Here is a 27,568-nt window from a genome sequence, read left to right as displayed (position 1 = left end):
CCAATTCTCCTTTGACTGGAAGCTACAGCTGGGATACTTTGGCCTCTGCCTCAATTCCTGTTCCTAAGCCCCCAAGATGCCAGCACAACAGGTCTAGCTGGAGTCTGGCTCACAGTCCCCTCCTATGCCTGGAAATCTGAAAAAGTCCCTCTCAGGAGAAGGACTCTCTTCTTTAATCCCTATGGTGGTGTGGGGTACTGAATAAGCAAGGTGACAAGGTCCTTGCTATTCTAGGAAAGCCAGCAAGGCAGGCATCCCTGTTGCCTACTTCCCCCTTCTCCCTCCCTTTGAGATCTGACCTTTGATTGAACCCAGGACCCTGGAAGCTTTGTAAATGAGAAACTTATGTTCTTATTTTGTTGATAAGTAGTTAGCTATGAATCTTCAAGCACCGTGGCAGCTGAAAATGTTCTATAAATAGCTTGGTACCAGATATAATTGATGTAATCAATACGATTTGTTATTTTCACTGGCTTATAAAAAGGAACCTAAAATAAACTGAGAGGCCTTACAGGCCAGCAGCCTGCAGGGTACTCCTGATCACATAAAATAGATCGTGTCTTGCTTCATTTCCCACTGTCTCCCCTTGGGGTACTGGTTGACGACATGGTGATAGTTGGCCCCAACCCCCAGAATCAGACTCTTCTGATGCTGACTGCTCGCCTGAATGTCTAAGTACTGACACCGACCCCCAGGCTCTCCATCATGGGGTTCCCATGTGACACCAGCACTTTCACCATGGTCACCATTTCCCCAGAGCAGTGATTCTCAAAGTATGTTGGTTTCATGGGTATATTAATAAGTATCATACGAAAAGGGGTTCCATGGTCAAATATAAATGGGAAACAATGGCCTAAATAGGTTTCTTTGCTGCAGGACTTATCAGAGCCTTGGCATGCTGGTGTGTACTGTGAATCTTCAAAGGTGGGGGCACTGAGAAAATATGCAGAGTTTCCCAAGTTTAGTTATTCATGAACCCTTTGTTTGCAGGGGGGGTGTCTTGCTGGACCACTCTTCTCATGCACATGATTCAGGGAGTGCAACTCTAGACTATGACTCGCCACTGCAGATGCCCTGTGCATTATAGTACTTTCCCCAACACAATGAGGTATCTTTCACCTACAACACAAAGGCAACATTTCCCCTTCCTGTTCTGACCCATAGAGTGAATCTGCATCCAAGACCTAGCTCTTCCCTGCAGGCCCAGGAGATGTGACAACACCCATGGAGGACTATTTTACAACTGGTCTTTGCCGGAAGTTGGGAGGTAAAAGTAGAGAGGAGAGGGTTAGAAAGGGCAAGGGGACTGATTTTTTCATCTTACAAAGTGGGGCATCATGAGAGACTGCCTATATCTGATGGAAAAAGAACTAGCAATGTAAGTATATTTGCAAAAAGTTGCAAAAGCAACCTAGAGAGAAACTAAAAGTAGTGATATAAATGTTTTGAGAGGAAGGGGGAAGAAAGGTGTGTGTATAAACTAAATCCTCTTCTAGGAAGTTAGTCAATAATACTTAAATGGATAAACATGAAAACAGCAGTAAAGGACATTATTTAGAGACAGTATTAATGTCGCAGAAAATATCAACTCACCCTGTCTTCCAATATTCTAGAAGTTTTAGATAGACATATGGGTGCCTGGCTAAAAACTGTTTTCCAGCCTCTCTTGCAGCTAACTGTGGTCACGTGATTAAGTTCTAGCCAATACAACTTAGTGAAATGATCAATGCATCTTCCACATTGTACCCTTAAAGGAAAGGAGAGTGCCCTTCCCTTTCTGATGGCTGGAAAGTAAGCATGATAGTAGGGACCAGAACAAGTTTGTCAAACCACAGATGGAAGTCCCCTGTCAAGGACAGCAGAATAATAAGACAGAAGCAGCTGAATCCCTAACACTGTAAACCTTCTTTTTGTGTAAGCTGCTGTTGTTTTGGACTCTTTATGACAGCCAAACCATGGTAATAATTCATACAAAATTTGGCACCGAGCAGTAGAGCTCCAGTTGGCAAGAACCTAGATATTACAGGTTAGGAAGCTAGTGACTCTTCTTATGCCAAAAAGCAAAAATGTTCATAAAACCATCACCTGTAATACTTGCAAGGCAGTCCATGTGCTGAGACAGCCTCTTACTCTAAGGGGAGAAGTTGAAAATATTTTGAATGTTGGTGCATGTGGCTTCTTTTTCAGGAAACTCTAACAAAAGAGAGGGGAACTCCAGCGGAGCTAGACCATGTATGAGTGGAGACATAAAGGAAGGTGCTCTCAGCCTGTAGTTGACAATGTGAGTTGACTAAGAATCCCCATTTTGGAAGCTCTGAAGAGTCGGCCTCAGAAGGAGGGAAGACTGTGGCCCTAACCTTTCTAATCACCTTTCCACCTTTCTTAATTCCATTGTGTTGAACCTCAGAAGAGGTTCTCTGTCAGAGTTCAGAGGCAAAAGCTGAATTAAGAGTGCTGCCTTCCCATCCAACTTACTGCTTCAGGTGGCTTCAAGCAAAGCTCCAGATAAGTGCATTAAACTAGGAGAGGTGGGGCAGGCTAAGCACAGAAGCCAGTCAACAAACCCAGACATTTCAGGGTTAAGAACTAAGAAATGTCTAGGCTGGATCTTTGGCTGTGATTACACAGTAGAACTGATCAGAAGCTTCTAGTTTTTTGAGAGAATTGTTTTGTCAAAGAAATCACAGGCCCGGTCTGATAAAAGCCTGTGATTATTTGACCACTACAGTTTCCCTCAAGCCCCCAAATCCACAACAGCAGGAACTAGACTGTGAAAGCCCTCAATAAGGGCAGATTCTCTCTGGTTCCACGTCATATGAAGCCATAAAGAAAAATGAACAAGGAAGCTCCACTCCTCTTGCCCCCTGAGACAGAGCCAGAAATCACCAAGAACCAAGTATCAGAGCAGTGGTTCTTAAACCTTAAGATGTATCAGAATCTCCCAGAGGACTTGTTAAAACAAACTGCCAGGCGCCAACCATACAGTTTCAGAGTCAATTGATGAGGTGGGCTGATTAATTTGCATTGCTAACAAGTTCCCAGGTGATACCTATGCTTAGGATGAGTTGAGAATCACAAATCTACTGCAAAGAACCAAGGGCTGCTAGATGGGCCAAGCAAAGAACTTACTCCCCCTAACAGGGAACAGAGCTTTTAAATTGCTGCTCCACCAGATTTGTTGACTGACATAGATAAGTAACTACTACATGTTTCTCATTTCAAGTGGCAGTTTTTGTTGTAGCTTCCTGTTCCAATTCCACAAGAGAAACTTTGGGTTTGTTGGCAGAAGGGTGTGTAGATAACCTCTCTTTGGTTGACAGGTGCTGGATCATCAGGGGCTGACAAAGGCCGCGTGTCACCCACAGACTCTGGGCTTTGAAGGAAAGGAAGTGACTGATTAGGACTCCAGGCCTGTCTCCCTTGGGAAAGGTATGTTTTATGGGTAGGAAGATAGGTGTATGTGGACATTTGGGTGGTCAAAAGGGGAAGATTGTGGCAGAGACTAGTTGTCCTTCCTCCTCTTCTATAGTAATAAAAGCTTTAGTTGTATGCATAACCTCCCAGGTGAGACTACATTTCCCAGCCTCCCTTGCAACCAGGTGTGATCCTGTGACTAGGTTCTGGCCAATGGCTTGTGGGGGGAAGTAAAGTGTCCAACTTCCTGGTCATATCCTTAAAAGAAAAGGAGCATGTTGGCCCTTTCCCTCTCCCCCTTCTTGTGGGCTGGAATGTACATGTGGTGGCCCTAGGCAGCCATCTCAGACTAGAGCCGGAAGCCATGTGTCCAAGGAGTGGATGGAGCTGCCGCATCAGCCCTGGACAGCCCAGCTGCCCCAGGAGAGAAGCGAACGGCTGTCTTATTTAAGCCACCGCAGTCCACCCTTCATTAGCAGCAGTGAACCTAGAATGCTAACACAGAAGGCCACCAAGAAACAGAAAAGGGGTTGACACTGGCAAGCAGATTTGTTGGGGCAAGGACTGGGTAGTTGCTTCCTGTGACAAGCCTTTGGTATGAATTTATTCTAATTCCTATAATATTTACTGTTTCACAAATTAAACAGTAATGACCTTGGCAATTAAGGCTGAGAAAATCAAGGAACAAAGACCCCACAGACCCCGCCCTCTACACAATCAGACCAGGTAGATACCGCCTTCCACACTTTCAAGAGCCCCCCACACACAACCCCCAGGAGACCCCAAACACTGCCTGTCAGTTCAGGCACGACCTTCAGAAGGCCACACTGTTAACACAGACATAGCAACTGGAGAGAGATGTCTCTGAAGAAGCCACTTTATATCTAGGACATTCGGTGCATGTGGTTTTCAAGTGCTGTACTGTTTTATTCAGATGTAATTTTAAAGCCCTTTAAGAAGTGGTGGGCAGAAGTCAGGTTCTCAAAACTGCCACAGGTAGCTGAGCAAGTTAATAGGGGACAAGTCTTTGACTGGTTGGAACGCACAAGCTCTCTGTTTTCACCTCTAAAAAGTGACAGGAATTTATAGCACTTTTTTTTTCTTAATGGAAAAAAAAAAAACTCAAGATACAGAAAGGGGAAAGTGCCCTGCCCCAGGCCTCAAAGCAGTAGTGAAAACACAACCCACATTCCCACAGCAGAACAAGCAGCCAGGACATCTGTGGATGTGGAATCAGGCCTTCACCTCTCTTCCCCACTCAATTTTAATCAGCAGGGCTAAGGGAAAGAGAAAAGAGGTTTGGGGAACAAAAGAGAGAGGTTAGAGGCAGTTAGAAAGGGACAGCATGGATCTGGCGAAAGTTCTCAGAGAAACAGAGGCTGCAGGCAAAGCATCGCTCATGTTTCCTGGAAGCCCAAACACTGCAGTGGCTGGCACAGTTGCAGCTGTGGAAGGCAGAGCACAAGGGCTCTGGACCAGACTCGCCAGGCTGTGGCCTGGCTGTGACTCTGTCTCCTTGCCAGCACCACACGGGTGCCCTTGGTCAAGTCACTTAGCCTTTCTTGGCCTCAGTTTCCTCGGGTGGAGAAGGGGCTCTGTAGAACTTAACTCTCCAGGGGCTGTTGGGAGGGGCTGAGCCTTCAGCTGACAACCTGGCATTTCAAAAGTGCTCAATCGGTGCTTGCTTTAAAAAAGTGTGATGTGGAGATGAGTGTATCTCTTTAAATCTTGCATTATTGTTTGTTAATCTGTTGGAGATTGGTTAACAGACAGATTCTGACATCAGTGGGAGTGGGTGTGTCTAACAAGAGGCCTGTGTCTCAATCCCTGGTGTTCTCTGCACACATCTCATCGGGACACCCCTGCGACAACCCAGCTCACTCTACAAGGACAAAATCAGGGTCTGGCGCAGGCCCCACCCCATCATCCCCCTCCCCAATGTAGACTGTGCTGGAACCCTGGCCCTCACCAGCGACTCTCCCTCTTCTCATCACCAGCAGCTCCCTCCTTCCCTCCTTTTGGACACATTAAGAGTTTATCTATCATTAATTCTCTCAAAATGTGAAAAACATTTTAGGGCACATTCATTCCATAATCATTTCTCAGCATCTGCTACATGCCAGGCTCTGAGAATGCAGAAAGGCCAAAGCTGGGGTCACAGCTGGGCAGGCATCAGCCACACGACCACCTGAAATGCCACATGGCGCCAGCGAAATGGGAGCCAAGCAGCAGACTGTCCTGAGGAGGCTGTATGTCATCCAGCCCAACCCCTCCCTGGACTAAGGTGGGGCCATGGGGTCTGAGACCCAGAGAAAGGAAGAGCCTTGCCCAGGGTCACACAACCAAGGGTGAGCCTGGTCTGAAACCCAGGCAGCCACCTCCCCACTTCACTGTAAAACCACCCAGATGGGCTCTGGGGAGGATGTGAGAAGAGGGACAGAACGGGCAGGAGGGTTTCAGGTCAGTTCAGAGGAACGGAGGCTGCAGACTAGACAGACCACCCTCCCCAATCTGAGGAGGATGGTGGGCTTGGGGAGGCTGCAAGACAAGGGCGGAGCCACAGAAGCCTGGGGGAGGCCACGACTCTTGGTTTATAGATGACACTGCTGGGGGAACCTGGGGGAGAGGGGGTCTGCCCTGTGCAGACACAAGCCCTGGTAGAGTGTCATCATCACTCCCAGTGGAAGCAGGATCATTCCCTTTCCCTGCCCCAGACAGAAGGTCCTCCCACCAGAGGAATTCTCCTTTATCAAAGGAGACCTGGTGGGCGTAAGGCCTGCGTCTCCCAGACACACTAACTCCTGGAGGACATGGTCCTGCTGCCCATGGGTGGTCTGCCCCATGGTGCCCCTGAAAGCCCAACCTGGACCACAGCTCTAGATCCCCCCACTTGCAGGGCCACCCCAGGGTCCCCTGCTCTCCCAGCTTATCTCTGAGGGTAGAGCTCTCTAAGCCCCACCCCTCAGTCTGTTGCTCTAAGTCCCTCCTCCTGGAAGCCCTCCCTGATTCCAGAAGGCCTGAGGCACAGTCAGGCAGGTGCTGAGCCTGAGTCTGTTGGTCCAGCCAGGTTCCTACTCAGGAACCCCACACAGGACAACTTCAGGGCCACCCAGGGTCTTGTCAGGCCTCTGGGAATTTGAATGCCCCTGCTCTCTGCCTTCTACCATCCCAGCTTTCTTCTAGAGCTCCTTCCACATCCAGGCTCTTCAGGGCCTTTGCAGTCTGCTCCCACTCCCCTGGGTTCATACCCTAACTCTTTACATGGTGTCTTCTTCCCATGCCTTCCGTGCAACCTCCTCAGACCAGCATCCTTGACCACCTGTCCTAGGAGGCTCCCCTACCTGGTCACTTAACCTACTGGCCTGCTTCTTTAACTGGTATATTTGTTGTTACTTGTTTTCCTATTATCTGGTTCCTCACAAGACTATGCTCCCTGTGAGGGCAGAGGTCCTGTCACTTTGCCCACACTGTGTTCCAGAACCTAGCATGGTACCATCCACTGGGCAGGTGTTCTTTAAGTAGCTGTGAAAGACTGGCTCCCTGCCCCACTCTGAAGGGGTCTCTTTGGGGCATCAGGAGGGGTGGAGGTAACCAGACCCCTCATCCCCACTACCTTCTGCTGAGCACTGGCTGAACACCAAGCACTTGACACAGTCCACCCCTTCAATTTCACAGCCACCCTTTAAGGTGGGGAGGTCTTATTACCAGCTAAATATGTCTCCATCGTGATCATATTCTCTTGTAGGAGGGTAATTTGGTAATATTGATGTCAATATCAATCAAAACTTAAAATATACAAACCTTCAACCCAGCAGGCCAATACTAGAAAGTCATCCTATAGCTATCCTCACATGTGTAAAAAAGGGCTTTGAACGTCCAAGGGTGGACACGATACTGTATGGAAAAGAAAAATGCTAGAAGCAACCTAAACACCCATCCACAGGAGGCAAGTTAAATAATCATGGTATATCTGTCAAAGGAATACACTGCAGCTGTTAAAAAGGGGATTGTAGATACTTAATATGCTTGCCCACGCAGAGAAAATTTCTAGTAAGATAGCCAAGAAATTGTTAATGGTCATTGCTTCGTGGGATTTAAAATAGGGAAACTGGGTGATGACATGAATCATTTTTGGAATAGATCACCCTGATCTAAAAAGTACGAGAGGGTTTCCACTTCCAGTCAAGATGGTGGAGTAGATGGTCCCTAGCGTCACTCTCTCCCACAAGTCAACTGATTTAAACTATGAAAACATAACATCAAGTGAATACAGAACGAGGAGACGTCCAGCAGCGGAGGCAGAAGCTCCGCGGAGACCACATGCCCTGTAGTGCCACTGTTGCACAATCCAGCAGATAGGCTTCACCGCCGCCACCCGGCTCCATTCCCAGGCCCAGTGTGCACAGAGTGGGGAGACATCTGGCAGGGGAGGTGGAGGCTCCACAGAAACCACACACCCTGTGGAGCTACCACTGCATGATCCAGCAGGTAGGCTTTACCGCAGGCACCCAGCTCCATTCCCAGCCTGGCCTAGTGCACACGGAGCAGGGAGACATCCAGCAGAGGAGGCAGGAACTCCACGGGGACCACACCACTGCCACACGATCCAGCAGCCCGGCCCAATGCGTACGGAGCACAGTGACGTCCAGAAAGGGAGAAAGGAGCTCGTAGAGTCTACACACCCTGTGGGGGGGCCGCCGCAACACAATCCAGCAGCAGGTAGGCATCACCGCCACCACCCAGCTCCATCCCAAGTCCAGCCTAGTGTGACCGGAGCAGGGAGACATCCAGCAGGGGAAGGGGAAGCTCCGCAGAGACCACACGCTCTGTGGTGCCTTGGTGAATCCCAGCAGCCCGGGCCAGAGCGCACGGAACAGGGAGAAGTCCAGCACGGGAGGTGGAAGCTCAGCAGAGACCACACACCCTGTGGTATCGCCCCGTGATCCAGGAGCCCGGCCAAGTCCAAGCTGACCAGAGAGGTGGCTCCCCGGAGAGGCCCAAGACCCGAGGCAACCACACACACAAGGCACTAGTGGCCAACTGAGCAGTCACTGAGGTAGCCATACCAAATTGGCAACCACAGCAACATCTTAGTTAGACAATAGTGTCAAACCTGTGGACTGTAAAACTGCCTGCCACAATGAATAAACATCAAAGAAAAGATACCAGAAATACGAAAAATCAAGAAAGTACACGACCAAAGGGAAATAACTCTCAAGCTCTAGATCCTATAGAACAAGAAGCCCTTGAAATGACTGACAAGGAATTTTGAGTGATAATCCTAAGGAAACTGAATGAGATACAAGAAAACTCAGCTAGACATCATGATGAAATGAGGAAAAGTATACTGGACCTGAAAGAGGAAATGTACAAGGAAATCAATGTCCTGAAAAAAAAATGTAGCAGAACTTGCCGAACTGAAGAAGTTATTCAGCGAAATAAAAAACACAATGGAGAGTTTAACCAGCAGGCTTACAGAAGTTGAAGAGAGAACCTCTGAACTTGAAGATGGGCTGTTTGAAATAACACAAGCAGACAAAAAGAAAGAAAAAAGAATCAAGGACATGGAAGAAAATCTGAGAGAGATATCAGACAACCTTAAGCGCTCAAATATCCGAGTCATGGGTATTCCAGAAGGGGAGGAAAAAGGAGATTGCATTGAAAACATATTCAACAAAGGAGAGTTTCAAGATGGCAGCGGCTGCGGCGGCTGGCGCGGAGTAGCTGAGGTGGAAAAGGTGGCCACTGGGCCTCAGGCAGCCGGGAAACTTGTGGTCCTTCCTCTGGCCATCTCTAAAGGGAGGACTGCTGCTGCTGGCCGGTCGTGGGGGCTCAACGCCACTTTGCCCCCGGCAGGAGAGGCTGCCTCATTTACAGGCAACAGCTTTGAAGTGTGGAGCAGGAAAAGAACTGATTCTTAGCTGCAAAAGCGAGTCTTGAAACAGGGAACACGGCGCCAGGGCTGCTGTGGATAAAGCCAGGATCCCGGAGGCCGGGGCCGCGCTGAAGGCGGCCAGCTGCCCTATTCAGGATTCGAGGTTTCAGGCTGGCATTAAAGAAGATTCCTGGGAGCGCCCGAGCGGCGCCGCGACTGAACAGCCCCGAGGTGGCAGCGCCGAGAACACGGAAGGCAACAAACCAGAGACAGAGCGAGCGCCCGACCTGGCACAGCACTGTGAGTGATCCCTGGCACAGCTCTGTTCGGGGGGTGGATGCCCACGCGGCTCCTGCCTGCACCACCAGGCCACTCACTGCCCCGGTGCTGCCTCCATTTTCCCAGGTGCGGGCAGCTCCGCCCTGCTCGGCCATCACTGAGCCCATTTGCTTGGCCTGGCGCGGGGCTTTCCGGACCCTGCGGGCCGGCCTCCTCTCCCACTCCCTCCGCGGTTCTCTGGCGGGGCTGGGGGTGTGGGGCGTCCCGACCAGTGTTGGGAGGGCTAGGAAGTATGGGCGGGCCGACTGTCACTCCACCACACCCTGGACTCCGGCCCTGGTAAACTTCCTGTTACTGGGAGGCAGATACCATCTCTGCGACCACCAGTTTGGAAAAAAGCCTAACGAATTTCTGGTTGGGAATAGTGTGGTAGGAGAGTTCCCAGGTCCGCTTGAACCTGCCGGAGAGCAGGCTGCAGGCGGGCACTAGACTCGGTTTATACCGGGGGGATACAAAGGTGAACAAGACCCAAGAAAGATCTACATAGTGCTACAAAGGCACCCAGAGAGACCGGTCGTCTGTGCCTAGCAGAAACCTGGTAGACTTCCTGGGCGAGGCGGTGCCGAGCAGGGTCTTGAAGGCCCAGCTGATAGACGAGGGGTGCAGAAGACACACCCCAGCCCAGCACAGTGTGCACAGAGGGGGGAGACGTGCGGCCAGGGAGGCGGAGACTCGACAGAAACCAAACACCCAGTGGGGTCGCCACTGCACGATCTAACAGCCTGGGCCAGAGCACACGGAACGGGGACAAGTCCTGTACAGAAAGTGAAAGCTCAACAGAGATCACACACCCTGTGGTACATGATCCACCAGCCCAGCAGAGTACAAGCTGACCAGAAAGGTGGCTCCCCGGAGAAGACCAAGACCCGAGGCAACCACACACACAAGACACTAGAGGCCAACTGAGCAGTCACGGCGGGAGCCACAATGAATAAACACCAAAAAAAAGACACCAGAAATACAAAAAATCAAGAAAGTACACCACCAAAAGTTAATAAATCTCATACTCTAGATCCTATAGAACAAGAAGCCCTTGAAATAACTGACAAGGAATTTCGAGTGATAATTCTAAGGAAACTGAATGAGATACAAGAAAACTCAGCTAGACATCATGATGAAATGAGGAAAAGTATACAGGATCTGAAAGAGGAAATATACAAGGAAATCAATGTCCTGAAAAAAAATGTAGCAGAACTTGCTGAACTGAAGAAGTTATTCAGCGAAATAAAAAACACAACGGAGAGTTTAACCAGCAGGCTTGTCGAAGTTGAAGAGAGAACCTCTGAACTTGAAGATGGGCTGTTTGAAATAACACAAGCAGACAAAAAGAAAGAAAAAAGAATCAAGGACATGGAAGAAAATCTGAGAGAGATATCAGACAACCTCAAGCGCTCAAATATCCGAGTCATGGGTATTCCAGAAGGGGAGGAAAATGGAGATTCCATTGAAAACATATTCAACAAAATAGTGGCAGAAAACTTCCCAGGTATAGGAAAAATCACAGATCTTCAGATCCAGGAAGCTCAACGATCTCCAAACGTATTCAACCCAAAAAGGCCTTCTCCAAGACATGTCATAGTCAAATTGGCAAAGCTCAGAGACAAAGAGACAATCTTAAAAGCTGCAAGAGAGAAGCGTCAAATCACCTATAAGGGAGCCCCAATCAGGTTAACATCAGACTTTTCATCACAAACCCTAAAAGCTAGAAAGGAATGGGATGATATTTTCAAAATACTAAAAGACAAAGATTGCCAGCCAAGAATACTCTACCCTGCAAGGCTATCCTTCCGAAATGAGGGGCAAATAGTATATTTCTCAGACAAACAAAAACTGCGGGAGTTCACTACCACACGACCACCCTTACAAGAAATCCTCAAGGGAGTACTGGGTTTGGTTCCTGAAAAATAACTACCACTGCCATAAAAACCTAAGAAAAATCTAAACCCGTTAGTACAATAAAAATGGCATTCATGAAGAGAAAACAAGCTAACAAAAACACTATCTACAACCTAAGGAATCAACAAACAAAGAAACCAAACAGTAAATCAGAAAGCAAGGAACAAAAGACACCTAAGACAACCAAACAACCAATAAAATGCTAGGAATAAATCAACACCTTTCAATAACAACTCTTAATGTTAAAGGCTTAAATTCCCCAATTAAAAGACACAGACTGGCTGACTAGATCAAAAAGCAGGACCCAACTATATGCTGCCTACAAGAGACCCACCTCACCCATAAAGATTCACACAGACTAAGAGTGAAAGGATGGAAAAAGATTTACCATGCAAACAGAAAAGAAAAACGAGCTGGAGTGGCTATTCTTATATCTGACAAAATAGACTTTAAACTAAAAACCATAAAAAGAGACAATGAGGGACACTACTTAATGATAAAAGCACTGATCCATCAAGAAGACATAACAATCATAAATATGTACGCACCCAATGTTGGAGCAGCCAGATTTATAAAACAAACTCTATTAGACTTAAAGAAGGAAATAGACACTAATACCATAATAGCAGGGGACCTGAACACTCCACTGTCAATATTAGACAGATCATCTAGGCAAAGAATCAGTAGAGAAACACAAGATCTAAACAAGACTCTAGACCAATTGGAATTGGCAGATATCTACAGAACATTCCACCCAACAACCTCAGAATATTCATTCTTCTCATCAGCACATGGATCATTCTCCAGGATAGATCACATATTGGGTCACAAATCAAGTCTCAATAAATTCAAAAAAATTGGAATTATCCCATGTATCTTCTCAGACCACAATGGATTAAAACTAGAAATTAATAACAAACAAAACTCTGGAAACTATACAAACACATGGAAATTAAACAGCATTCTACTTAATGACATATGGGTCCAAGAAGAAATCAAGCAGGAAATCAAAAAGTTTATTGAAACTAATGAAAACAATGATACATCATACCAAAACCTGTGGGATACTGCAAAAGCAGTATTGAGGGGAAAATTTATTGCATTAAATGCTCACTTCAGAAGAATAGAAAGATGGCAAGTGAACAACCTAACACTTCACCTTAAAGAACTAGAAAAACAAGAACAATCCAATCCTAAAGTTAGCAGACGGAAAGAAATCATTAAGATCAGAGCAGAAATGAATGAAATTGAAAACCAAAAAACAATTCAAAAGATCAACGAATCAAAAAGTTGGTTTTTTGAAAAGATAAATAAAATTGACAAACCATTAGCATGGCTAACAAAAAAAAGAAGAGAGAAGACTCAAATAACAAAAATTAGAAATGAAAAAGGCGATATTACAACTGATTCATCTGAAATACAAGGAATCATTCAAGACTACTATAAACAAATATACATCAAGAAATTTGAAAATCTGGAGAAAATGGATGAATTTCTGGACACACACAAGCTCCCAAAACTGAGCCATGAAGACGTAGAAAATCTGAACAGACCAATAACAATAAAGGAGATTGAAGCTGTTATCAGAAGGCTCCCAACAAAGAAAAGCCCAGGACCAGATGGATTCACAGCAGAATTTTACCAAACATTCAAAGAGGAATCGACACCGATTCTTTACAAACTATTTCAATAGACTGAAACAGACGCAAATCTCCCAAACTCATTCTATGAAGCAAACATCATCCTGATACCAAAACCAGGTAAAGATATAACCAAAAAAGAATACTACAGGCCAATATCCTTGATGAATGTAGATGCAAAAATCCTCACTAAAATACTAGCAAACAGAATACAGCAACACATACATAAAATTATTCACCACGATCAAGTGGGATTCATCCCAGGGATGCAAGGTTGGTTCAACATACGCAAATCAATAAATGTGATACACCATATTAATAAACTCAAACACAAGGACCATATGATCATCTCTATAGATGCTGAAAAAGCATTTGATAAAGTTCAGCACTCATTCATGACAAAGACCCTCTATAAGTTAGGTATAGAGGGAAAGTATCTCAACATAATTAAAGCCATATATGCCAAACTCACTGCCAATATCATCCTGAATGGGGAAAAGCTGAAAGCTTTTCCTTTAAGAACAGGAACTAGACAAGGATGCCCACTCTCACCACTCCTATTCAACATAGTGTTGGAAGTACTAGCCAGAGCAATCAGAGAAGAGAAGGAAATAAAGGGCATCCAGATTGGAAAAGATGAAGTCAAACTGTCCCTGTTTGCAGATGACATGATCCTATATATCGAACAGCCTAAAACCTCTACAAAAAAACTGTTGGAATTGATAAATGATTTCAGCACAGTAGCAGGATACAAAATCAACACACAAAAATCAGTAGCATTTCTTTTCTCCAATAGTGAACATGCAGAAGGAGAAATCAAGAAAGCCTGCCCATTTACAATAGCCACCTAAAAAATAAAATACTTAGGAATTGAGTTAACCAAGGATGTGAAAAATCTCTATAATGAGAACTACAAACCACTGCTGAGAGAAATTAGAGAGGATACTAGAAGATGGAAAGATATTCCATGCTCTTGGATTGGAAGAATCAACATAGTGAAAATGTCCATACTACCCAAAGTGATATACAAATTCAACGCAATCCCCATCAAAATTCCAAAGACATTTTTCTCAGAAATGGAAAAAACTATTCAGACATTTATATGGAACAATAAAAGACCACGAATAGCCAAAGCAATGCTCAGCAAAAAAAATAAAGCTGGAGGCATAACACTACCTGACTTTAAGCTATACTACAAAGCTATAATAACCAAAACAGTATGGTACTGCCATAAAAACAGACACACTGACCAATGGAATAGAATAGAGAATCCAGAAATCAACCCACACACTTACTGCCATCTGATCTTTGACAAAGGCACCAAGCCTATTCACTGGGGAAGGGACTGCCTCTTCAGCAAGTGGTGCTGGGATAACTGGATATCGATATGCAGGAGAATGAAACTAGATCCATACCTCTCACCGTATACTAAAATCAACTCAAAATGGATTAAGGATTTAAATTTACACCCTGAGACAATAAAACTTCTTAAAGAAAACATAGGAGAAACACTTCAGGAAATAGGACTGGGCACAGACTTCATGAATACGACCCCAAACGCACGGGCAACCAAAGGAAAAATAAACAAATGGGATTATATCAAACTAAAAAGCTTCTGCACAGCAAAAGAAACAATTAAAAGAGTTAAAAGACAACCAACAGAGTGGGAGAAAATATTTGCAAAATATACATCTGACAAAGGATTAATATCCAGAATATATAAGGAACTCAAACAACTTTACAAGAAGAAAACAAGCAACCCAATTAAAAAATGGGCAAAAGAGCTAAGTAGGCATTTCTCTAAGGAAGATATACAAATGGCCAACAGACATATGAAAAAATGCTCAACATCACTCAGCATCCGGGAAATGCAAATCAAAACCACATTGAGATACCATCTAACCCCAGTTAGGATGGCTAAAATCCAAAAGACTATGAACGATAAATGCTGGCGAGGCTGCGGAGAAAAAGGAACTCTCATACATTGTTGGTGGGACTGCAAAATGGTGCAGCCTCTATGGAAAATGGTATGGAGGTTCCTTAAACAATTGCAAATAGATCTACCATACGACCCAGCCATCCCACTGTTGGGAATATACCCAGAGGAATGGAAATCATCAAGTCGAAGGTATACCTGTTCCCCAATGTTCATCGCAGCACTCTTTACAATAGCCAAGAGTTGGAACCAGCCCAAATGCCCATCATCAGATGAGTGGATACGGAAAATGTGGTACATCTACACAATGGAATACTACTCAGCTATAAAAACGAATGAAATACTGCCATTTGCAACAACATGGATGGACCTTGAGAGAATTATATTAAGTGAAACAAGTCAGGCACAGAAAGAGAAATCCCACATGTTCTCACTTATTGGAGGGAGCTAAAAATTAATATATAAATTCACACACACACATACACACACACACACACAAACGGGGGGGGAGAAGATATAACAACCACAATTATTTGAAGTCGATACAACAAGCAAACAGAAAGGACATTGTTGGGGGGGAGTGGGGGAGGGAGAAGGGAGGGAGGTTTTGGTGATGGGGAGCAATAATCAGCTACAATGTATATCGACAAAATAAAATTAAAAAAAAAAAAAAAAAAAAAACAGGAACTAGACAAGGATGCCCACTCTCACCACTCCTATTCAACATAGTGTTGGAAGAACTAGCCAGAGCAATCAGAGAAGAGAAGGAAATAAAGGGCATCCAGATTGGAAAAGATGAAGTCAAACTGTTCCTGTTTGCAGATAACATGATCCTATATATCGAACAGCCTAAATCCTCTACAAAAAAACTCTTGGAGTTGATAAATGATTTCAGCACAGTAGCAGGATACAAAATCAACACACAAAAATCAGTAGCATTTCTATTCTCCAATAGTGAACATGCAGAAAGAGAAATCAAGAAAGCTTGCCCATTTTCAATAGCCACCAATAAAATAAAATACTTAGGAATTGAGTTAAACAAGGAGGTGAAAAATCTCTATCATGAGAACTACAAACCACTGCTGAGAGAAATTAGAGAGGATACAAGAGATGGAAAGATATCCCATGCTCTTGGATTGGAAGAATCAACATAGTGAAAATGTCCATACTATCCAAAGTGATATACAAATTCAATGCAATCCCCATCAAAATTCCAATGACATTTTTCTCAGAAATGGAAAGAACTATCCAGACATTTATATGGAATAACAAAAGACCACACATAGCCAAAGCAACACTGAGCAAAAAAAAATAATGTTGGAGGCATAACATTACCTGACTTTAAACTATACTACAAAGCTATAATAACCAAAACAGTATGGTAGTGGCATAAAAACAGACACACCGATCAACGGAATAGAATAGAGAATCCTGAAATCAACCCACACACCTACAGCCATCTGATCTTTTTTTTTTTTTTTTTTTTTCTAAAAGATGACCGGTAAGGGGATCTTAACCCTTGACTTGGTGTTGTGAGCACCACGCTCAGCCAGTGAGCGAACCGGCCATCCGTATATGGGATCCGAACCCGGGGCCTTGGTGTTCTCAGCACCACACTCTCCCGAGTGAGCCACGGGCCAGCCCAGCCATCTGATCTTTGACAAAAGCACCAAGCCTATACACTGGGGAAGAGACTGCCTCTTCAGCAAATGGTGCTGGGAGAACTGGATATCAATATGCAGTAGAATGAAACTAGACCCATACCTTTCACCATACACTAAAGTCAACTCAAAATGGATTAAAGAATTAAAGATACACTGTGCAACAATAAAACTCCTTAAGGAAAACATAGGAGAAACACTTCAGGAAATAGGACTGGACACAGACTTCATGAATACAACCCCAAAAGCATGGACAACCAAAGGAAAAATAAACAAATGGGATTATATCAAACTAAAGAGCTTCTGCACAGCAAAAGATACAATTAACAGAGTTAAAAGACAACCAACAGAGTGGGAGAAAATATTCGCAAAATATACATCTGACAAAGGATTAATATCCAGAATATACAAGGAACTCAAACAACTTTACAAGAAAAAAACAAGCAACCCAATTAAAAAATGGACAAAAGAGCTAAGTAGGCATTTCTCTAAGGAAGTTATACAAATGGCCAACAGACATATGAAAAAATGCTCAACATCACTCAGCAGCCGGGAATTGCAAATCAAAACCACACTGAGATACCATCTCACCCCAGTGATGATGGCTAAAATCCAAAAGACTCTGAACGATAAATCCTGGTGAGGTTGTGGAGAAAAAGGAACTCTCATACATTGTTGGTGGGACTGCAAAATGGTGCAGCCTCTATGGAAAATGGTATGGAGTTTCCTCAAACAATTGCAGATAGATCTACCATATGACCCAGCTATTCGACTGCTGGGAATATACCCAGAGGAATGGAAATCATCAAGTCGAAGGTATATCTGTTCCCCAATTTTCATCGCAGCACTCTTTACAATAGCCAAGAGTTGGAACCAGCCCAAATGTCCATCATCGGATGAGTGGATACAGAAAATGTGGTATATCTACACAATGGAATACTACTCAGCTATAAAAAAGAATGAAAGACTGCCATTTGCAACGACATGGATGGACCTTGAGAGAATTATATTAAGTGAAACAAGTCAGGCACAGAAAGAGAAATACCACATGTTCTCACTAATTGGTGGGAGCTAAAAATATATAAATAAATTCACACACACACACACACACACACACACACACACACACACACACACACACACACACACACACACACACCCCGGGTTCTCACTTATTGGTGGGAGCTGAAAATAAATAAATAAATTCACACACACACACACACACACACACACACACACACACACACACACCGGGTTCTCACTTATTGGTGGGAGCTAAAAATAAATAAATAAATTCACACACACACACACACACACACACACACACACACACACACACACACACACACACACACACACACACACACCCGGGGGGGGGGAGAAGAAGACATAACAATTACAATTCCTTGAAGTTGACAAGACAAGCATACAGAAAGGATATTGTTGGGTGGGAGGGGGAAGAGGGAGGAGGGAGGGAGGTTTCGGTAATGGGCCACAATAATCAACCACGTTGTATATCTACAAAATAAAAAAGAAAAAAATAAAAGGTACGAAAGGATTTATAGCAAAGTTTCCCTCCAACACCTTGTTCCCTGGCTACCCAATCCTTGTCCCCAAAGGTAACTACTATTACCAGTTTCTTAGCTGCATAGTAAACTCATTCATTAAATATATTTTTTTTTAATTAAAAGATTAATAAAGGTTTTTAAGGGGGCCAGCCCGTGGCTCACTCAGGAGAATGTGGTGCTGCTAACACCAAGGCCATGGGTTCGGATCCCATATAAGGATGGCCAGTTTGCTCACTTCGGAGAGCATGATGTTGACAACACCAAGTCAAGGGTTAAGATCCCCTTACCAGTCATCTTTAAAAAAAAAACAAAAAAACATTTTTAGGCCACGGAGTGTGGCCCGTGCTGAAAATGCTCAGGAGCATGACCCTAGCCAGGGGGGGGCCCTCAGTCACTCACAGTTCAGGACGATCTGGGCAGCGCGGTAGAGCTCCAGATGGCACAGGAGGTCCACAAGCTGCTGGACGGTGGCCTGCCGCATGCCCCACCACCACAGCAGCTCCCGCGTGATGCTCACGCCCTGCACCCGCTCCATGGACTTGATCTTCCGCAGCTGGGTCAGGTCTGTGATTACATAGGAGGCTGGAAAGCAAGTGAGAGGACTCTGCTTAGAGTCAGAGAGGCAGTCCCCCCAAAAGGTTCCCCACACCAGCAGAGCTTTGTCCAGAACATCCTCCCTACCCATCCCTCTCACGTTATAATGCTGATTCTATTAATACCCATAGGGACTGGCACGTGAACACATGAACATAAATATCAACTCAGCTGCTGCACAAGACGTATGAGAAAGATCACAGGACAAGAGAGTCAGAAGCCTTAAGCTGCGGCTGCTTTTTTGCTATGGGCTGCCTTTTCACTAGTGAGAGACTTGGTTGATAACAGAACTCGCCTCTCCTTCTAGAATGGAAGCCCCATGTAGGCAGGGAGTTTCATTCCCCAGTGGAAACATGGTCTCTCTTGATCCATGTAACAGTTCTGTGAGGATGGATACAAAAGCACTTTGCCAATTCTGAAATACTGGACAAAATTTGCAGGGAGCTATCACTGGCAATAATAAAAATGATACATTCCTTCTTTTTGTTTTTTTACCATAAAATGAATGGCTGCTCATTAAAGAAAACATGGGAAATGCAGGAAAAGAAAGTTCTACAATGTATCACCACCTTCCTGAGGCTACTAGGGTACTATATCTTTCCAAAAATTACCCCCTCTCTCCATAGGGATGACTTTGCACTTAGTTGTTGCCAGACTGTAGGTAAGATTTTGCATCCTGCTCTTATTTATTAACACTATACCACAAGCATTTTCTGAGTTGTGACAAGCTCTTCCCAAATGGCACTTTTAGTGATCACGTAGTATTCCACTGAGTTTACTGAAGAGAGGGAGGCATTTTTTAAAATTAGGAATAAAATAATCAAACTTCAGTTCCAGGGTTTCAGAAATCATGGAGCAGGGCCAGCCCATGGCTCACTTGGGAGAGTGTGGTGCTGATAACACCAAGGCCAAGGGTTCAGATCCCTGTATAGGGATGGGCAGTTAGCTCACCTGGGAGAGCATGGTGCTGACAACACCAAGTCAAGGGTTAAGATCCCCTTACCAGTCATCTTTAAAAAAAAAAAAAAAATCATGGAGCAGGAATCTATGTGAGCATCCAGTCATTTATTCACTCATTCATTCACTCAACAAAGTATTATTGAGAACCTGCTGTGCACTAGGCCTGTGCCAAGCTCTAGAGATACTGTGTTAAGTAAACCAAAATCCCTCTGCTGTATTTTTTGTTTGGAAAATATAAACATAGGCGGGCTGAGTGCGGAAGGGGAGGCAAGAGATGAAGCCCAGGACCCTATCAGGAAGGGCCTCAAATACTAGGCTGTGGAGTTTGGACTTGATCGGGGGACCACAGAAGATCTCAGGGCCAGGAAGAGATGTGGTCTGACTGCACAATCCTCTCCCCTCTGGAAATAGGGAAGGGTTCTGACAGTCTCCTGCAGAGAGAAAACCTCCAGGAGAAGAGCCTTGGTAGGGAGGGAAAGTTTCTGAGTTGCAACTTTAGTCACTGGAAAACCCGGGCCAGATTCCTGGCCGGTGGTAAGTGATGTCAGTGGGGTCAGGGGCTGCTTCCAGTGGTAGACACAGAAGAGGAAGGAACACCCCCCTCCTTCCATGCACACACAGCTGCTATTTACCCGCCCACCTCCCACCCTTGGGAGGCAGCCTGATGTAATGGGAAAAGCAAGAGCCGGGGCTGCTGCTGGTGGCCAGTGGCAGTGGGAACTCAGCCACAGCCCTGACCTTCTGTGGGCTGAACTTTCCTCACTGGTAATGCAGTAGAAATAGGAATTAAACTCTGAGGTGCCTTCTGCTTTGGACATTTCAGTTCCTTGAAAATGACATATCGGCATTTAACCAGATCCTTAAAACAAGGTCAAGACAAGACAGAGATCTTGGGGGATGAGTCACTACTGAGGGCTTCCGCACTTTTCTCCACACTGACAAACACCGGGTCATTGTAGAACATTTGGAAAACAGAAGAAAATCAAAGTCCCTGTGATCATTCCACCTGGAAGACCATGAGAAAACCACTGGTTACCTTTTGGTATCTAATCCTCCAGATGTTTTTCCGTAGATATAAAAACATGTGCATATGGCAGCAGGACAGTACAGTTGTGGTACATGGGCCAGACCTTAGGACTCTGAGGCCTGGGTTCAAGTCCTGTCTCTGCCTCTTAACTTGCTGTGCATTTGGGGGAGGCCCTTCACCTCTACCTAAGACTCAGATTCCTCATCTGTCAAACAGGGATAACAGCAGTACCTGCCTCAGCAGTTATTGTGAGGATTAGATGAGTTATAGTACAGAAGCACTTGGAATGGTGCTTGGCACATAGTCAACACAATATAAATGTTAGCTGTGTTTATCTACACTCTATGAAAACCTGTTTTTATCCCCAGTGGTTAGCACCACATGGAGACCATCACTCTGATTTCCTGAATTCTATGAGTTCACTTGGGGCACTAGAAAACTGCCCATCTTCAAAGAACTCCAGAGCAGAGATGATGGCACAGCCTCCTGAAATGACCCGTCCTAAGGTCAAATGACCTTTCTCCAGACTAACCAGGCTCCTCTCTGGGTGGGGGAAGGGGAAAACGCTGAGAACCTTTACAATTGTCATGTCCCCTAAGCCTCTCAGCAACTCTGCGAGGGTGTTATTACAGATGAGAAAATAAAAGGCTCAGAGAGAGGCAGTCACTTGCCTGACGTCACACACCTGGGAAGGGGTAAAGCCAGGCTGTGCTCAAAGACTGGCACATGCATGAGTGAGCAAGAGGGGAGAGGCTCAACAAAGGAGGGGGTACCCCCAGGCCCCTCTGCACACGCCTGGGTGGGAGAGCTATAAGAAGCCTATTTTACATGGGCTCAGACAGACTCCAAAACTCTTCACCCAAGAGCAAAAAAGGACGCGGCTGCAATCATAGAGAAACGAACAAGCAGCAGCCAAAATATCTGCCAACCAGAGTCAAATGCAAAAGAGCATGCAGATTTGTGGATGTGGGACTTTCTGAATCACTTTAGAATTCTTCCCACACCCCAAACCCTCCTCCCAGTACCACAATAAGCTCTGAGGGACCATCTTTCTCTAAAATGACTCACAGAAGCCAAGACATTTTAGGACTGAAGGGATGATCACAATCCCTCATTCGTTCACCTGAAGAGGAAACCAGAAAGCACTGGGACATTGAAGAAGCAGCTGATAGGGCAGCGCAGCTGGCTTCCAGCCCAGTGACCTTGACCCATCACGGAGACTAGACTGAGCATGCACCCAAAGCCATCTCTGCAGGGTGAGTGGTGGACACACCCTGTGTCCTCACCATTCCTACACCCTTCAGCTCATTGTTCACCCAAGTGGTCAAGGAGTACTGCCACTTGCCAGGCACTGTCCTAGGCTCTGGGGATACAGAAGTGAACAAAGCAGGTGAGGTCCCTCCCCTCATGGCACTTATACTCTACAGGGAGACAAACATAAACAAATAAGGAACAAACATAAACAAATGTCAAATCTCGTTAAGTGGAATGAAGGAAACAGAACATGGTGACGGACTAATGAGTCAGGCCTCTCAAACAGGGTGGCATGTGCTCTGACCTGAAGGGCTATGGTAGGCAGAATGATATCCTCCCATCCACATCATAAATCCCAAGACCTGTAAATACGGTACCTGATGTTGCAAAAGGGACTTTGCAGATAAGATTAAGTGAAGGATTTTGAAATGAGATTATCCTGGATTATCTGGGTCAACCCAAGGTAATTACCAGGGTCCTTTCAAGAGGGAGGCAGAGAAGATGTGATAACAGAGGCAGAGGCCAGAGATTTGATGATGCTACACTTGTGACTCTGAAGATGGAGGAAGTGGCCATGAGCCGAGGGATGCAGGAGGCCTCTAGAAGCCGGTCAAGGCAAGGAAGTAAATTCTCACCTAGAGCCTCCTTGATTTTAGGACTTCCGACCTCAAGATTGTTAAGATAAATTTGTGCTGTTTTAAGCCACTACACATGTGGTAATTTGTTACAGCAGCAAGAAGAAACTAATACAGACTAAAAAGCCACAGGGTGAAGAATGTTCCAGGCAGAGCGAACAGCCAGTGTGAAGGCCCAGAGTCTGTTCCAAGGAGGGAGAGGGGCAAGGAAGGAGAGGAGGTCAGAAGGTCAATGGGGCCAAACTGCACCAACGCTGGCAGGCCTGTGAGGAGTTCGGATTATTATTATTTTTTTTTTTTTAATAAAGATGACTGGTAAGGGGATCTCAACCCTTGGCTTGGTGTTGTCAACACCACGCTCAGCTAGTGAGCCAACCGGCCATCCCTATAAAGGATCCGAACCCGTGGCCTTGGTGTTATCAGCACCGCACTCTCCCGAGTGAGCCACGGGCCGGCTGAGAGTTTGGATTATATCCTCAATCACAGTGGGAAGCCTCTGAGGACTGTGAGCAATTCTGGTGTCTCCAGGGCCTACAAAGGCAGAGGTGTTCTCCAGAGAAGATATGCAAATAGCCAATAAGCACATCAAAAGATACTCAACAGCATTAGTCATTAGGAAAATGCAAATCTAACCCACAGTGAGATGCCACTTCACACCTGTGCTCAGATGGCTAGAATCAAAAAAGTGACAATAACAGTGTTGACAAGGATATGGAGAAATTGTGACACTCACAAATTGCTGGTTCAGCCACTTTGGAAAACAGTCAGGCAATTCCTGAAATAGTGAAACACTGAGCTACCATATGACTCAGCAATTCCACTCCTAGGTATATACCCAAGGGAAATGACAACTTATGTCCACACAAAAATTTGTACACGACTGTTCACAGCAGCATTTTTCATAATAGCCCAACCCAAATATCCACCAACTGATAAATAGATAAATAAAATGTGGTACATCCATACAATGGAGTATCTTCTGTAATAAAAAGAAACTAAGTACTAATACATGCCACAACATGGATGAACCTTGAAAACATTATGCTAAATGAAAGAAGTCAGTCACAAAGGACCATATATTGTATGATTCCATTTCTATGAAATGTCTGGAATAGGCAATGCTTAAAGCTGGGAAACATGGGGAGAGAGGATTGGGAGTGACAGTTTAGGGGTACAGGGTTTCTTTTGGGGGTAATGAAAACATTCTAAAATTGATCATGGTGATAGTTGCACAACTCTGTGAATATACTAAATGCCACTGAATTGTACTCTTTAAATGGATGAATTAATTACATGGTCTCAATAAAGCTGTTTTTAAAAAAGTCATAGTTGTGCCTTCTAAATTAATTTCTTTGGAACAGAATCAGTTCTGACATTCACAATTGAGGGCTGGGCCAACGGGGATAAAACGAGAGGGAGTTCCACACACAAAGTTTGTCCACTGCCCAGGAACATTCAAAGTAGTTGTCACAAATCATCTGTGCTGAGACACAGTGCAGTCCAGAAAATCAAGTGGCAACTGACATTCTCACTGGCACCCTGGCACAGCCCTGTTACCAATGACTGCCTCTAGGGAGGAGAACAGGGGATGAGGACCAGGGAGCAGAAAGACACTTACCTTCCTCTCCATCCCAGGTGTATTATCTACATCATTTTACCTAGAGCATCTACTACTTTGTCAACTAAAGATAGATAATAAAAATACACACTGAAAATAAAAACCTAAATCCATGTGGCTAAAGAATATTGCCTGGCAAGGGAAAATGACTGTGACATATTTTAAGTGAAAAAAGCAGGCTATCATGTATAATGAATGCACAAAATGATTTTTGAAAAATATATACACACAAATAAATGTTTAGGAAAAAGACTAGAAGGCATAGCATACGTGGCACTCTGCTGGCTCTTAGTAGAAAGCCAATAAACATTAGCTGCAATTACTGTTATTACTATTGGCACCCAAATATTAAGAATGGTTACCCCTGAGTGGTAGAGATTGAGCTAAGATTTTTGTTGTTGTCTCCCACAGTATCTTGCAATAAGCATGGATAACTTTTGTTACTGGGTGAAAACAGTTTCTGAACCTCAGCACTAATGACACTTTGGACCAGATAATTCTTTTTCTTCTTTCTTCTTTTGGACCAGATAATTCTTTGTGCCGGGGCTGTCCTGTGCATTGTAGGATATTTAGCAACATCCCTGGTGTCTACCTGCTGCATCCTCCAAGTTGTGACAACCAAAAATATCTCCAGACATTGGCAAATGTCCCCTAGGGGACAAAATTGCCCAGACTGAGAACAATTAGTTTAAAATATATATTACTTGCCCAAACTGGATGGATAACATACATGTTCATTTCATTATTCTTCTTTAAATTATACATATATATTATACACTCTTTTGTATAAATGGTATACCGTATTTCATAATCTAAAATTTTAATTAGAAAACATATATATTATTAAAAAATTTAGTGGCACCAGTTTCACTGACTTAAATCATAAAACTAAGAATGATAATTGTTCACACTTCCTTATGATTTATAAGGATATCTAACACTTAGGTGTCAGGTGCCTTTTATACAATATTTCCATTCCTCACAACGACTTTATGAAAAAGCTGTAATTATCATCTCCAGTTTACAGATTAAGAAGCTGAGGCTCAGAGGGTTAAGAACCTGGTCCAAAGTCACAAGGCTGGAAGGTGGTGGGGCCTGGAATGCGGATCTCTGCTTGGGAAGCTGAGACCACACAAGCAGCCTCCTCCAGATGCCGTGGACCTCTCAGCCAACCATCAGGCGCAAACAAACCACATCAAGGAGTAACAGTGTAGCGAGTCCTGGAGGACCCAGAGGCCTGCGTTCCAGTACCACTCTGCCACTTCCCTAGGCAAGTTACTCTACCTCGTCTATAAAATGGGGTGAGGGAAGTATGCACATTATAGGCTGTCGTGCGAATTAAATAAGGTAAGAGAACAGGCCTGTCACAGGGTAAGCACGCAGTAACTGTTGATGACTATCAGTTTTACTGTGAACGGTAAAGCAAAGTAGAGGCGGCAATACTTAGCGACACATAGCTCCTCATAGAAATCTTCAAAGACCACCTACCACCTTCCAGGCGATTAAACTGAGGTCCAGAGTGGGGGCGGGCCCTGCCCGAGGTCACACAGCGAGAACCCGATCCAGAAATAGGACACACAACCCCTTGGATCAAGACCCAATTAGCCAGAGAGGGGCTTGGCGGCCGGCTCCAGGCGGGATCGCTAGGGGGACCGGTCGCCCAGGCCCTCCCCCGGCCCCACTCACCGAACTGCATCCAGTCCCACTCGCTGAGCGTGTCCATGTTTCGGCACAGGTCGTCCAGCACCCAAGAGGGCAGCTGGTAGATGTAGCAAGACATGGCGGGGCAGCGAGCGGCAGGCGGGCAGGCGCGCAGGTAAATGAGCTGGAGGCGGCTGCACCAGCTTCCCCAGCAGGGGCGGGCCGTTCCCGCGCGGCGGCCGGGAAAGTGGGCGGGGCGGGGCTGCCCACACTGCCCCCCAGCGGCGACGTGCGACAGGACGCAGCCCCGCCGGCTGGACCTGAGCGGACCGCACACCCAAAGCAGGGTCTGAGCTGTCAGGGGAAACTGAGGCCCAGAGGAGAGAAGGAACACGTTTAGGGCCACACTGGAATTCTGCGGCAGTCGCGGGAGGACTTCCGACTCCACTTCCAGTACTACATCAAGTATAATGCATTCATCAAATACTCTATGAATTACCTGCCATATGCTAGACACTGTTCTAAGGGTTGGTGATAATGTAAATGAAGAATGCCTACAAAAGTCCTTGCTTTCATGGGACTTACAATCTAGGTATGGGAGGTGGGGAAGGAAACTAGCAATAAATTATAAAAATACTGAATAAGTACATTACACGGTGTGTTAAAAGGAAATAAGTGCTATTGCAAAAAAGAAAAAGAAGAGTTGGTTAAGGGGAATCAGGAATTCAGAGCAAACAGGAGGAGAACTCTATTCAATAGGATATTCAGGATAGACTTTATCATAGTAGCTAATATTTATTGAGCAGCTACTATGCGCCAGGCACTATTTTAGATGCTGGGGATACCTCTGAGAAAATGGACAAAATTTGTCCTGGAGGGAGACAGACAATAAGCAATAAAAAAAATACTACAGAAGTAAATAACTTAGCAGCAGAGGAGGTGATAAGTTATGTCAGAGAATAAAGGTGGAGGATGCTAAAGGGAGCGAGGGTAGCTAATTGCATTACTATCTTAGAAGATGATAAATATTATCGGCGGGGGGGAAGTATATTATGGTACATGGGATTGCTGTGCAAGTTGAATTATTAAACAGGGTTAGAGGAGAATTTACACTAATAATAGCTAGTATTTATTGAGAACTTACTATGTGCACACTTCACCTGAGTTACTTTACTTACTCCTTACAATGACCCTATGAAGTAGATGTAGTTATTACCTCCAGTCCACAAATCAGGAAACTGAGGCACAGAGAGGTTAAATAAAGTGCCTAAAATCATACAGGTACAAAACGGCAGAGCAGGGATTTGAACCCAAGCACACTGGCACCAGACTCTTCATCACCACTGGCTACAAACTACCAATTACACAAACTACCAATTACAAAAACTACCAATTATAAAAACTACTGTTTATCTTTATCTACAATGTGCTTTGCATAAATGATCTTATGTAATCCTCACAAGCCTCAACTATAGATATTATTATCCTCATTTCACACAAAGTAAATACT

At 44.9% G+C, this 27,568-nt stretch overlaps 1 protein-coding gene across 1 annotated transcript in view; it reads right to left on the bottom strand.

The window, feature by feature from the left end:
- IRAK2 (interleukin 1 receptor associated kinase 2) overlaps positions 1 to 26,260 on the bottom strand; it is a 66,314-nt gene extending 40,054 nt beyond the window's left edge. The window contains exons 1-2 of the mRNA XM_063114592.1: positions 26,104 to 26,260; positions 18,729 to 18,911 (exon numbers count right to left, since the gene is read on the bottom strand). Of these exons, the coding sequence (XP_062970662.1) occupies positions 18,729 to 18,911; positions 26,104 to 26,197 (277 nt within the window). The 5' untranslated portion in view covers positions 26,198 to 26,260. The remainder of the gene's footprint in view (positions 1 to 18,728; positions 18,912 to 26,103) is intronic.
- Between the last annotated feature and the right edge of the window lie 1,308 nt (positions 26,261 to 27,568).

This window comes from Cynocephalus volans, chromosome 11 (assembly GCF_027409185.1).
Source record: "Cynocephalus volans isolate mCynVol1 chromosome 11, mCynVol1.pri, whole genome shotgun sequence".
NCBI classification, from domain to species: domain Eukaryota; kingdom Metazoa; phylum Chordata; class Mammalia; order Dermoptera; family Cynocephalidae; genus Cynocephalus; species Cynocephalus volans.
This window is presented reverse-complemented; position numbering and strand designations above follow the sequence as displayed.